This window comes from Diaphorina citri, unplaced genomic scaffold, assembly GCF_000475195.1.
Source record: "Diaphorina citri unplaced genomic scaffold, Diaci psyllid genome assembly version 1.1 scaffold27, whole genome shotgun sequence".
NCBI classification, from domain to species: Eukaryota; Metazoa; Arthropoda; class Insecta; order Hemiptera; family Psyllidae; genus Diaphorina; species Diaphorina citri.
This window is the reverse complement of record NW_007377465.1, coordinates 336945-350831: the sequence shown is the minus strand read 5'-3', so window position 1 is coordinate 350831 and position 13887 is coordinate 336945. Positions and strand designations below refer to the sequence as shown.

General features: G+C 41.0%; 2 protein-coding genes across 2 annotated transcripts in view; both read left to right on the top strand.

The window, feature by feature from the left end:
- The window catches only part of LOC113467973 (trithorax group protein osa-like), a 13543-nt gene extending 4509 nt beyond the window's left edge, over window positions 1-9034 (top strand). The window contains exons 2-12 of the mRNA XM_026824536.1: window positions 121-849; window positions 1081-1287; window positions 1984-2111; window positions 2771-2851; window positions 3508-3682; window positions 4170-4376; window positions 5333-5391; window positions 6341-6394; window positions 7441-7511; window positions 7840-7846; window positions 8903-9034. Of these exons, the coding sequence (XP_026680337.1) occupies window positions 121-849; window positions 1081-1287; window positions 1984-2111; window positions 2771-2851; window positions 3508-3682; window positions 4170-4376; window positions 5333-5391; window positions 6341-6394; window positions 7441-7511; window positions 7840-7846; window positions 8903-9034 (1850 nt within the window). The remainder of the gene's footprint in view (window positions 1-120; window positions 850-1080; window positions 1288-1983; window positions 2112-2770; window positions 2852-3507; window positions 3683-4169; window positions 4377-5332; window positions 5392-6340; window positions 6395-7440; window positions 7512-7839; window positions 7847-8902) is intronic.
- Window positions 9035-9036: 2 nt separating this feature from the next.
- The window catches only part of LOC103510667, a 56997-nt gene continuing 52146 nt past the window's right edge, over window positions 9037-13887 (top strand). The window contains exons 1-4 of the mRNA XM_026824530.1: window positions 9037-9465; window positions 9961-10360; window positions 11418-11551; window positions 12172-12395. Of these exons, the coding sequence (XP_026680331.1) occupies window positions 9103-9465; window positions 9961-10360; window positions 11418-11551; window positions 12172-12395 (1121 nt within the window). The 5' untranslated portion in view covers window positions 9037-9102. The remainder of the gene's footprint in view (window positions 9466-9960; window positions 10361-11417; window positions 11552-12171; window positions 12396-13887) is intronic.

The window sequence follows — 13887 nt, the reverse complement described above, 5'->3', positions numbered from 1 at the left end:
CCAAACCCTTCTGCAGTCTCACAGTTACCAGGGCCCAGCCCGGCACCTAGTAGCACTCAGAAGTCTACCCCAGCCAGCGCACAACAGCATCAAACCCTTCTGCAGTCTCACAGTTACCAGGGCCCAGCCCGGCACCTAGTAGCAGTCAGAAGTCTACCCCAGCCAGCGCACAACAGCAACAATCTCAACAGCAAGCACAGGGAGATAGTCCTCAGCCACAATATAGAGCGCCATTCCCTCAACTCTCCCCTCAGATGTCACCCAGACCTCAAATGTCACCGCGACCTCAGATGTCACCACGTCCTGTCATGTCACCTGCCAAGCCAACGTCACATCCTCAGAGTCCTCACCAACATCCTGGCCAGCAGATGACCTTATCCCCGCGACCTGCTAGCTCCATAACACCCAAGTCTAATGCAAGTCAAGGTCCTCCGACTTATCCGCAGCAGAGTACATTACAACAGTTGGAGCAACTTGTCATGCCTGGTGTATCTACTGGCGCTTCAGATTATCCCCCCTACAGATCAGCACAACAACAATGGCCACCCCGCGGTCCTCACAATGGTAACATGGGTGCTATGACAGATCCCTCACTCAATTCCTACCAGCCCTCCATATCAAATGATGAACAACAGACTCAGTCCTCGCTAAGTCCGCAGCAACAGCCAGGACAACCACCCCCGGGAGGATCACAAGGAAGCCAAGGGACTGGCAGTAGTCAGAAGTCACCTGGCATGGATGTGAAGCAACATCCGGACATGGGAAGTTCTGGCAATACAAATGGTAACATGGGATTTAACTCTGGACCTGGACAGCGGGATCCTGGCTCTCATCCTGGCATGCCTTCAGGTAAGTTACTATTCTATTACCTACCTATTGTTCCTACATCTCCATATTTTACCTATTATTCATTTTAAACTCTTTCTTTCAGCATCAGAAACAAGTTCAAATATTCTTTTCTCCTCTTCATTTGTTAAGTACTTCTTCATTTCTCTAGGTTTCTACTTGTATTGAAATCAGAAATTTAGCAAGAAATTTATTAGAAGTTGTCAACAACAAAATATGTTTTCTCCCTCACAGGAGACCAAAGTTCATCGAGCCAGTCCTCGGTGAGTAACCCGATGGACTCTGCTGGAATGGTGTCCTCTGGAGGTCCTTCCTATGGGGAGAACTCCTACCAGCAGAACGGCAACAAGATGGACCCTAGCAGCATGATGTCTGGAGATCCCACCGGACACAAGGGTCATCCGCCCATTGGATTCGAACCCTCACCCCGACCTTCAACAGGTACGGGTCATTTTCACTGCTTTTTGACATCTTTTTCCCTCATATTATTTTGATACTCACTTATCCTTGCCTGTGGCCTTAACGACCATATGCCTGTGGTACAACAGCTGCCCATTCTCCTCTCTCCAGAGCCGCTTGCTTCCATTCTTCCAGATTGATTCCCATGAGCTCTTCATTCTTCTTTATGTTGTCTTTCCAACTAGATCGTGGTCTTCCTCTCAATCGGTATCCCTCAACATTCTCCTCAAACGCTATCCTTGCTATCTGTGTTTCCTTCATTCTGACAACATGCCCCGTTAAGTCTCTTAATTACTAATTTTCAGATCTTCCAATCTAAAAAACCTCCGTGACCGAATGGGTTCGATTCTCGGCTTGGAAAGAATGAAATAAGAGTCATAAAAATGAAATAAGAGTCAAAGAAATACAAAGGAAGTTCTTAGTTGTGCTGTGATACCCTCGAAAATTGTGAAGAGGCTTTCAGCTTCACCACTTTTTTTTTTACTTTTGCTTGGCTCATTTTACTGTTTTATTCTTTCACTTGTTGATCAATATGGGTTGAAGGGTCATCTGGGTTGTATGGTAGAGATTGTCCCCAGGCAATAATTTCGCCCTTTGTAGTTTCTTTTGTTTGTTTACAGCGAATTATAATGAATAATGTCTAAGTAAATAAATGTGCTAATTCTTCCCTATCCACAGGCCTAGCACCTAGCATGTACGGAGGACAAGGAGGAGGGGGAGTGTCTCATCAGCAGGAAATGGCAGCTCTACAGCAGCAACTGCAAGAGTTGTACTGTATGCCTCCCACACCCGAGTCTCAGCTTAGGGTAAGTTAATTATTCATGAATTTATTTAATTTAGACATCCTTTTTAAATACTATTTTACTCATGTTATGTTTAACAATGGATACTTACAAGTATTATTATCCTGACTCGGAGTTTCATCTACTTTGCATCTTCTGGGTAAGTTCACATCATTGATGAACTGTTGAACCTAGGATTTTGGCATAGTAGACTTATTCAACGTATACCTTCTAAATTTTTGGGAAAGTAAGTAACTGATATAATTCTCAAAGTTTGGATACTTCTTAATTCAATTATATTAGTTACTTTCCCTTCATTTCAAAATATTAAATGGAAATTCACAAAGTTACGTATACCTTTTTGTAAGAAGCATTGTTGTAAAGTTTCCTTCTGAAAAATGGGAGTTGGTCGTGTTTCCCTTGGTCGCTTTGATTGAGGTACTTAATACTTTTACTTTGAACTCCTTGAATGTCTATTCATTATGCCACTTTTTACTTTCCTTATCCTATAGGAAGGAAAGTAATGAAATCGGCTGAAATGTTCGATGGTCAGTTTTTAGTGCCAAAACACTCAAGTCCAGTTTTACATGATTAGGGTTCTCAGTTCAGCAACTTGTAGGATTCTCATTTTTTGTTGTTTCTACCCTATAGGTAATCACATGGACCCGAATGCACACTCGCAGCAACAGCAGCAACAACAGCAGCAAAGTATGTACCATGGGAACCACGGTGCTTACGATAGCACGGCTCGTCCCCCCACCATGGTAACAGGAGGTAAGTCTTCGCTTATTCTGCACCGTGATCTTCCTCTTGGTTCAAGTTCAATTCTTTTATTAAGCCAGTGCCAGTGGTTCTCGAGCAATGTGCCGCGAGGTCGCCCTAGGGGGTACTTCAAAATTTTCGGAGGCTGGGGCCTACGGTAAAGGAGAAAAATGAAGCTCGAGGGGAGCCCTCACCTCACGTCCAAATTTCCTGGAATTTTTGTATATCTGTTTTCAGCTTAAAAAAAAGTTTTGTGTTGGGTAAATCTAGAATCTAGATAGTTAAATAAGAAATATGTGATTAATAAAATTACTTTATTTCTTTGAAAAGGATGATTGTTCTTTCTGCTGCCAATATTGTGCTTTTTGTGCTTTTCTTAAACCTTGGTGTTATAGGCACTAAAGCTTTTCGAGATACCTAGTGTTTGATATTATAACAAAAATGTTCAATTGTTGTGTGTTTCCCTTGGTCGCTTTGATTGAGGTACTTAATACTTATACTCTGAACTCCTTGAATGTCTATTCATTATGCCACTTTTTACTTTCCTTATCCTATAGGAAGGAATGTAATGAAATCGGCTGAAATGTGCGATGGTCAGTTTTTAGTGCCAAAACACTCAAGTCCAGTTTTACATGATTTATTCTATCGTGTTTTTCAGATCAATCATCTACAGGAGAGATTGGCCATCTTGCAGCAGCACGATGTTAATGAACCCCACTGTATGGGCGGACCTCATTGTATTCTGCAGTCATCCATGTATTCGGCTGCAGCTGCTGCCGCCAGTCTGGAGTCACCTTATCCTCAACACCCCATGCCCACCCCTACCACGAGAGGTAAGTTGTCTTACTTATTCTTTCTAGCCTTTTCCTATTTTAATAGGGTCTTCGTCTGCGTTTCTTGTCAGTCTCTTCCAGGCAGCCCTATTGTGTACCTCGTGTTGTCTCCGCTAGCAGTGAAAAATAAGTGATACAACTTTACAACTACTCATGTTATGCCCCTTTTCTAAAGTTTAAGAGTTCTATTTACCTTTAATCTCTCATATTCTAAAAGTGTTCTAACTTTTGTTCCTACTTCTCCATATTTTACCTATTATTCATTTTATTACCTAACTTTTGTTCCTACTTCTCCATATTTTACCTATTATTCATTTTAAACTCTTTCTTTCAGCATCAGAAACAAGTTCAAATATTCTTTTCTCCTCTTCATTTGTTAAGTACCTACTTCTTCATTTCTTTAGGTTTCTACTTGTATTGAAATTAGAAATTTAGCAAGAAATTTATTAGAAGTTGTCAACAACAAAATATGTTTTCTCCCTCACAGGAGACCAAAGTTCATCGAGCCAGTCCTCGGTGAGTAACCCGATGGACTCTGCTGGAATGGTGTCCTCTGGAGGTCCTTCCTATGGGGAGAACTCCTACCAGCAGAACGGCAACAAGATGGACCCTAGCAGCATGATGTCTGGAGATCCCACCGGACACAAGGGTCATCCGCCCATTGGATTCGAACCCTCACCCCGACCTTCAACAGGTACGGGTCATTTTCACTGCTTTTTGACATCTTTTTCCCTCATATTATTTTGATACTCACTTATCCTTGCCTGTGGCCTTAACGACCATATGCCTGTGGTACAACAGCTGCCCATTCTCCTCTCTCCAGAGCCGCTTGCTTCCATTCTTCCAGATTGATTCCCATGAGCTCTTCATTCTTCTTTATGTTGTCTTTCCACGGCCTTAACGACCATATGCCTGTGGTATTACAGCTACCCATTCTCCTCTCTCCAGAGCCGCTTGCTTCCATTCTTCCAGATTGATTCCCATGAGCTCTTCATTCTTCTTTATGTTGTCTTTCCAACTAGATCGTGGTCTTCCTCTCAATCGGTATCCCTCAACATTCTCCTCAAACGCTATCCTTGCTATCTGTGTTTCCTTCATTCTGACAACATGCCCCGTTAAGTCTCTTAATTACTAATTTTCAGATCTTCCAATCTAAAAAACCTCCGTGACCGAGTGGGTTCGATGTCTTCCTCTCAATCGGTATCCCTCAACATTCTCCTCAAACGCTATCCTTGCTATCTGTGTTTCCTTCATTCTGACAATATGTCCCGTTAAGTCTCTTAATTACTAATTTTCAGATCTTCCAATCTAAAAAACCTCCGTGACCGAGTGGGTTCGATTCTCGGCTTGGGAAGAATGAAATAAGAGTCAAAGAAATACAAAGGAAGTTCTTAGTTGTGCTGTGATACCCCCGAAAATTGTGAAGAGGCTCTCAGCTTCACCACTTTTTTTTTACTTTTGCTTGGCTCATTTTACTGTTTTATTCTTTCACTTGTTGATCAATATGGGTTGAAGGGTCATCTGGGTTGTATGGTAGAGATTGTCCCCAGGCAATAATTTCGCCCTTTGTAGTTTCTTTTGTTTGTTTACAGCGAATTATAATGAATAATGTCTAAGTAAATAAATGTGCTAATTCTTCCCTATCCACAGGCCTAGCACCTAGCATGTACGGAGGACAAGGAGGAGGGGGAGTGTCTCATCAGCAATGGGTTCGATTCTCGGCTTGGAAAGAATGAAATAAGAGTCATAAAAATGAAATAAGAGTCAAAGAAATACAAAGGAAGTTCTTAGTTGTGCTGTGATACCCTCGAAAATTGTGAAGAGGCTTTCAGCTTCACCACTTTTTTTTTTACTTTTGCTTGGCTCATTTTACTGTTTTATTCTTTCACTTGTTGATCAATATGGGTTGAAGGGTCATCTGGGTTGTATGTAAAAATGAAACAAGAGTCAAAGAAATACAAAGGAAGTTCTTAGTTGTGCTGTGATACCCTCGAAAATTGTGAAGAGGCTCTCAGCTTCACCACTTTTTTTTACTTTTGCTTGGCTCATTTTACTGTTTTATTCTTTCACTTGTTGATCAATATGGGTTGAAGGGTCATCTGGGTTGTATGGTAGAGATTGTCCCCAGGCAATAATTTCGCCCTTTGTAGTTTCTTTTGTTTGTTTACAGCGAATTATAATGAATAATGTCTAAGTAAATAAATGTGCTAATTCTTCCCTATCCACAGGCCTAGCACCTAGCATGTACGGAGGACAAGGAGGAGGGGGAGTGTCTCATCAGCAAGATTGATCTTAATCTCAAACCAAGTTTAAACTCGGAGTTGTGCAATATTGCGGTACGAAAACTTTCTTTTATGGAAAAGTTAACAAACATCTGATAGTGATAGCAAACTGTTATCTTGATATTAACTCCTCTGGTAATCATCGGCCCGTAAAAGAGGCCTTAGTGTAAAAATCAATAAATTACTTTGAAAGTTGTTCTGTGTTTTCTTTCTCCAACATTATTTTCCACAGCTATTGAGAAACAACTGAAAAATCCAGCATAGAAACTCAGAATCTTTTGTTCCATCCCTGATAGTGTCAAGATGGGATTGTTATTTACTATCATCAATACCTATTATTTCAATAAAATAATCATGTTTCGTTGCAGCTCTACAGCAGCAACTGCAAGAGTTGTACTGTATGCCTCCCACACCCGAGTCTCAGCTTAGGGTAAGTTAATTATTCATGAATTTATTTAATTTAGACATCCTTTTTAAATACTATTTTACTCATGTTATGTTTAACAATGGATACTTACAAGTCTTATTATCCTGACTCGGAGTTTCATCTACTTTGCATCTTCTGGGTAAGTTCACATCATTGATGAACTGTTGAACCCAGGATTTTGGCATAGTAGACTTATTCAACGTATACCTTCTAAACTTTTGGGAAAGTAAGTAACTGATATAATTCTCAAAGTTTGGATACTTCTTAATCAATTATATTAGTTACTTTCCCTTCATTTCAAAATATTAAATGGAAATTCACAAAGTTACGTATACCTTTTTGTAAGAAGTATTGTTTGTTTCGTTGAGATTTTAAGTTAAGGGAATTCAAGACCATTATTTTTAGATTTTACTCTCCGGAATTGCATAGTAGGCACTTCTTTCAAGGTCGTTTATTTTCCGTCTTTTATCCTCCTTCAAGTTGTAGAAAAAATGAAATTGACCCTGCGGCTGTTCCTACCATAAACTTTTTAGGTCCCTTATTGCACCTATTGATAGATAATCCTTTGTATTTTGGTCCCTGGGGATGATGTCATTTTGGGCTGGGCGCTCGGTTTAAGTTTAACTCTTGGTTGATTAAAAAAAAAAAAAAAACTCAAATAGTAAGCATAACTAGAAAATATCTACATAGATAAGAACTTAAAAACCAATTATTAGAACTAAAAAAAAGTAAAAAAACAAAGAACAACACAATATGGTAGTTTTGCAACATTCGAGACAAATCTGTGAAGTATCACAGGGAACTCATAAAAAATAGGCGAAATTTAGAGATTTGATAGTTTGTTTTGTTGTATTATTTAATTTCCTCCTGGAGAAATCTGTCTTTAACCTTATCACAGGGAACCCATAACTAGACGAAATTTTGAGATTTGATATATACTTAGTTTGTTTTGTTGTATCATTTAATTTCCTCCTACAACAATCTTCCTTTAACCTTGAAATAACAATTGAACACGAATACTAATACGTCCCTCCGGGTTCTCGTTGCAGATATCTCAGCCTTCAGTGTCACCTCCTCAGCAGCCAGCCCCCATCCCTCACCCGGGACAGGGACCGGCCAGGTTACTATTCTATTACCTACCTATTGTTCCTACATCTCCATATTTTACCTATTATTCATTTTAAACTCTTTCTTTCAGCATCAGAAACAAGTTCAAATATTTTTTCTCCTCTTCATTTGTTAAGTAGTTCTTCATTTCTCCAGGTTTCTACTTGTATTGAAATCAGAAATTTAGCAAGAAATTTATTAGAAGTTGTCAACAACAAAATATGTTTTCTCCCTCACAGGAGTTCTTCATTTCTCTAGGTTTCTACTTGTATTGAAATCAGAAATTTAGCAAGAAATTTATTAGAAGTTGTCAACAACAAAATATGTTTTCTCCCTCACAGGAGACAGGTATGTGGTTAGGATTTCAATAATTTTTTCTTCGGAGCTTAATATTTTAGCTAGGAATTTAACAATTTTTCTTAGAAGCTTAATATGTTGTTTTCAAATGCTCGGAGTTGAGTATTGGGTCATTTTCCCATATTTACCCTAGGAAAAATTCCTCTCTATATGGCCATGGCCTATTTGAGCCCTATGTCACTCCGACTTGATTAGATCTTTTATGACTTGTAGGGTAACACGTAGATATGTACTCAGTCCCCTATAAACAAACCTCCCTCATAAAAAAGAAGATGAAAATAAACAAATAAAAGAGTTGAAAAAAAAAAAAAAAAAAAAAAAAAAAAGCTTCCACAAATGGAATCAATAAGAAAAGAACCTAATTGACATCAATTGGTATTTTTGTATTAAGTAAACAAATAAAGCTAAAGGAACTTGAAAAGTTATCATTCTTAACTGGAATGTATCATTCAAAACCTGGTTCAAAATCTAATGACTGATGATATTTTATTATTATTCATACAAACTAGAGGTTTCTAATGCGTTTAACCCTAACTTCTCACTTCTTTTCTGAACAGTTTTCTAATCCCATAGCTGTTAATGTATTCGTAGTCTTGTTTTTAAAATTTCACTTGAAAGTACAATAATACTTCCCATGTCATGAACGCTTTTCTTAATAAATAATTTCTTCATATTAAATTGATTCCAAGGGCAAGGTAGACCCTTGACCATGTTTGTAGTGATTGTACTTGATAAGTGCAAGTGTAATTCAAGTATTGGGCAATTTAGAATGGAATATACCTTGTTTACAGTTCTAGCAAGGAGAGGAATGGAACCGAGAAAAGTCAGGCCAGGGCCACAAAGTGAGTTTAAACTCGGTTCAGGTTTTACTCTTGGATTAAGCAATCTGATTGGTTGATTTTTAAAAAGTTCAGAATAAAAATTAGCCAATCAGAGTTTTGTTTAAACCAAGATTAATAGTTCAACGAAATTTAAACTCACTCTTTGGCCCTGGGGGTTACTGTCCTGGATGTAAATATACTAATCCCTGTTTTCCTCTGTTGACAGGCCCACGCTCAGGCCCAAGCAGCCCAGCAGCATCACATGCAGCACACGCACCCGAGCATGCAACAGATGCATCAAAGTTCAACGAAGTTAAAACTCACTCTTTGGGCCCGGGGGTTACTGTCCTGGATGTAAATATACTAATCCCTGTTCTCCTCTGTTGACAGGCCCACGCTCAGGCCCAAGCAGCCCAGCAGCATCACATGCAGCACACGCACCCGAGCATGCAACAGATGCATCACATGCAATCCCAATCCCACATGCACCCCCACACGCATCCCCACATGTACCACCCCGCCACCCAGCACGCTCCGGGGCCCCAAAACTCTATGCCCCCCGGGGTCATGAACCCATCCGACCAGCAGCACATGCCCCCCGGCCCCCCTCTGTCCATCCCCTCTCCGCACCCATCGCCCTCGCCCATGCTGCACCCCCCAGCCCCGCAACAACCGGGCCTGGGACACAACAGCTCGCCCCCCAACAACACCATGACAGAAGAGAACAACGCCGCCCCGCCCCCCAACAACAGCAACACCGCTAATACTACTACTCAGGAGGATTTTGAGGTACGTGGACACTGGACAATCTAGAATTTATTTATTTATTTGTAAATACAAACCAAACTGGTACCTATCTTACATTGTCAATACTTCAAGTTAGGGACAAAGAAAGTAAGCATAAGTAGAAAATATCTACATAGATAAGAACTTAAAAACCAATTATTAGAACTAAAAAACAAAGTCAACAAAGAACAAGACAATATGGTAGTTTTGCAACATTAGAGACGAATCTGTGAAGTATCACAGGTCACAGAGAACTCATAAAAAATTAGGCGAAATTTAGAGATTTGATAGTTTGTTTTGTTGTATTATTTAATTTCCTCCTAGAAAAATCTTTCTTTAACCTTATCACAGGGAACCCATAACTAGGCGAAATTTTGAGATTTGATACATAGTTTGTTTTGTTGTATCATTTAATTTCCTCCTACAACAATCTTCCTTTAACCTTGAAATAACAATTGAACATGAATACTAATACGTCCCTCCGATTTCTCGTTGCAGATATCTCAGCCTTCAGTGTCACCTCCTCAGCAGCCAGCCCCCATCCCTCACCCGGGACAGGGACCGGCCAGTCTCCGTGACCCTGAAGCAGATAGTTGTTCAACCCCCGCAGTAGTAGCTCCAGTCTCGGTACCCCCCATCCGTTCTATCGATCCCCCTCTTGAGGAGCATATTGCTGAGGAACAAGAGGACTTGCGAGGAGAACAGGATACGCATCAGCTTCCCACAGGACAGCATCAACATCCCCTGGGCGGTCATGATGTGCTAGACACGCAGGATGAGAACTCCCACCCAGCTACTAGCCAGCGAGAAGAAGAACCACTCCCCTCCCCGTGCCCTTCGCCCACCCCGGCCCCTCAACTATCGCCGGAGCGAGCCGCTTCTCCCCCGTACTACACAGGTCTGTTGTAAACATTATTGTAAATTGTAAATGCAGTTTCTTTGTGTTATTATGTCACAACTTTGGTGCTCACTGCAGCATTGTAGGATTTTCCCAATATCTCAATAATCCTAAAATCCAATGTTTACCTACCATGCTGGCACCGGTCGCTATGCGCATTTATATGCCATAGCTACTCATTTTCCTCTCCAATGTTTACCTACCATTCTGGCACCGTTCGCTATGAGCATTTATATGTCATAGCTACTCATTTTCCTCACGAGGCTGAGTGGGCCCCGCAACAGCCAGTCACGGAATCAATTATTTGCATGATACAATTCTTGACCCCGCCGGGAATCGAACCCGGGTCTCCGGCGTGCAAGGCGAGCGCAGTGACCACTACGCCCTGGGAGCTGACTTGTTGTAAACATTATGTAAGGTCTGTTGTAAACATTATGTAAGGTAAAATACACGAGACCTTGTTTAGACTGCTGGGGTAAAGGGACTTTTTAGTCTCATTCGAGCAGGATAAACAAGGTATGTATATTCGAATTCTAATTCTACACAGCTCCCAATGAACATCCGGAGGAAGCAGAACCCGCCGAGGATTCGCCCTACTTTACGCCCGAAGAGAAGGAAGAGGAAGAGCACAATGCTTCCCCACCGCCGCTCACGTCTCCCCCCGCCCTGTCCCCACCCAAGGTAAGCAAACGAGAATTCTGTTGTGTCTGAATTTTTACAGTGCATTTATATGTCATAGCTACTCATTTTCCTCACGAGGCTGAGTGGGCCCCGCAACAGCCCACGGAATCAATTATTTGCATGATACAATTCTTGACCCCGCCGGGAATCGAACCCGGGTCTCCCGCGTGCAAGGCGAGCGCAGTGACCACTACGCCCTGGGAGCTGACTTGTTGTAAACATTATTTAAGGTCTGTTGTAAACATTATGTATTGAACTATGTTAAACCCATAAAGTACACGAGACCTTGTTTAGACTGCTGGGGTTAAGGGGACTTTTTAGTCTCATTCGAGCAGGATAAACAAGGTATGTATATTCGAATTCTTATTCTACACAGCTCCCAATGAACAACCGGAGGAAGCAGAACCCGCCGAGGATTCGCCCTACTTTACGCCCGAAGAGAAGGAAGAGGAAGAGCACAACGCTTCCCCACCGCCGCTCACGTCTCCCCCCGCCCTGTCCCCACCCAAGGTAAGCAAACGAGAATTCTGTTGTGTCTGAATTTTTACAGAAGATCGTCAGAATACATTTGATCAGCTTGGATTTGAACAGAAATACAAAATGATTCAAAAAAGTAAAAATGTTGCTAGCTTCTCAATAACAAGCTCTTGACCAAAGCACTAGATCAGTTTGGGTTCTGAACCATTCAATAGTGTTCAAAACAAAACAAATAATTTGTCAGTTTAGGTGAGAATAATTCAGATGATCTATCAAATAATTTATATACAAATCACATTGTAGATTTGTCTGTACATTAAGAGTACTGAGGGTGACATAGGCTACTTAAAATTGCCACATACCATCCTGACAGTGGCGTAGCGTGTATGTATGGCGTGTATGGCGGCCATACAACTCAAAAGTTCACTATAATGCCCATAAATATTAATGACATGTACTGTGATGGGACTTGGTAGACCTGTGCATGAGCCTTACAACGCCCTACACTTGAATTTAGACCACGCTACGCCACTGCATCCTGATTCAAAATGGCAGCGTCATGCCTCTTACGCCGCGCTGATCCCGTACAAAGGAGGGGTCAACCACTAGTGATGAATAAATAAATGAAAAACCCATGTTTACTCGTTTTCCAGGACGAGGAAGAAGACTCGTACAACGAGTACAGCGATGAGCACCAGCCTCCTCCCCATCTCACCCCTGCTATCTCCCAGTCCCAGGAGACGGGGGGAGGAGGAGGGGATGGTGGTGAAACCTCCGTGTTTAATTTCACCGAAGACGAGGACCCGCCCCCGCCCCTTCACTTTGGATACTCGTCGGCCGCCAGCAAGAGTGAGACCAGCGGCAGCAGTAGCAAGAAGTAAGTATCATTTTATTGTGATAGGGATTCCCCTATACATATGTCCTCTGTGTCCCCAACAAGCAGAAATGAATGCTGACCATCTCTTAGTGTGCTTAGACCTTCTAAATATACAAGTCATCTTCGGAAAATATTGGGGTGCAAGAAGAAAAATTCCCTAAAAATGACCAAGGAGAAAAATTGAAACTAACCAACCTATAATATAGGAGTACAGAGTGAAATACATACAGGTAATAAATTTACAGGTATTTTCCATAGATTTGGAAAAAAACCGGAACAAAGGTGTGTTCCGGCGGAACATTTGATTTTTGACAAAAATACGGTGTGTGGGAATGGTGAACAAATCCTAAATCACTTTGCCAACATAAGACACATGACTTTTAGTAGTGCATAGTCACCTGCACAACCAAACATATGAAAATGATATAGGTACAGAATTGATGGAAGTCCTCAATCATTTTCATAGGTTTGGTTTTGCAGTTATGTGTCCACACTTCCTATGTGAGACAAGCCTTAGCTTGCAATCACTATCACATTTTCATAGGTTTGGTTTTGCAGTTATGTGTCCACACTTCCTATGTGAGACAAGCCTTAGCTTGCAATCACTATCACCCACCAATCCTTTCAGAAAAGGGTTTTTGAGTATTTGACCAATCAGATAGGTATACAAGATCCATTATAAAATAAATAGCCATAAGCTAGATTGAACATTTAAGAATTAGGGACACTTTTGACCATTCTACTTAATACCTTCTTATTACTGCTGTTTTTTACTTCCTATTACTATTTTTTTGGGGGGGGGGGCATGTACCTACCTACCTACTACATCCTTGATTAACTTAATATAGGCAAGAATGACTGATCTAAAACAGGATTAACACCAGAGACCAAATAGATACATTTCTTCAATGGCTTGTAAGAGAAAAGGGTGTTATTGTTGTTGTTGTAGCGGCTTTAGCTTTTGCCGAATGGCAATAGCAGAATAAAGAAAAGATGTCTTTTTGTATCTGCTATACACCTGGGTGATGGTCTCTAGCTCTAGCCCCCCCCCCCTCAATAACACCCTTTAACATGGCATTGCTCATTCAAATATATAAAAGGGGAGTAGGAATATAAAACAGTAAAAACTCAGTGGTGTAGTGGTTATCAGCGGGAATTCGGATCTGGAGGTTGGTGGTTCAAATCCATTAAGGAACCCAACTAACTCAATTAGAATTAATTTTTAATATCAGAAAACATGGTTCGGGATAAACATTTTGATATGTTTCATCCTAGCAAAGACATATCCCCTTACTTACTTTTTTTTCGTCTCATAGGTAACACAAGTGGGTACTTTAACATGTTTTAGGTAACACAAGTGGGTACGCACGGAGTATGGTACCCCAGGTTATCAGCGGGGAATTCGGATCTGGAGTTTGGTGGTTCAAATCCATTAAGGAACGCAACGAACTCAATTAGAATTAATTTTTAATATCAGAAAACATGGTTCGGG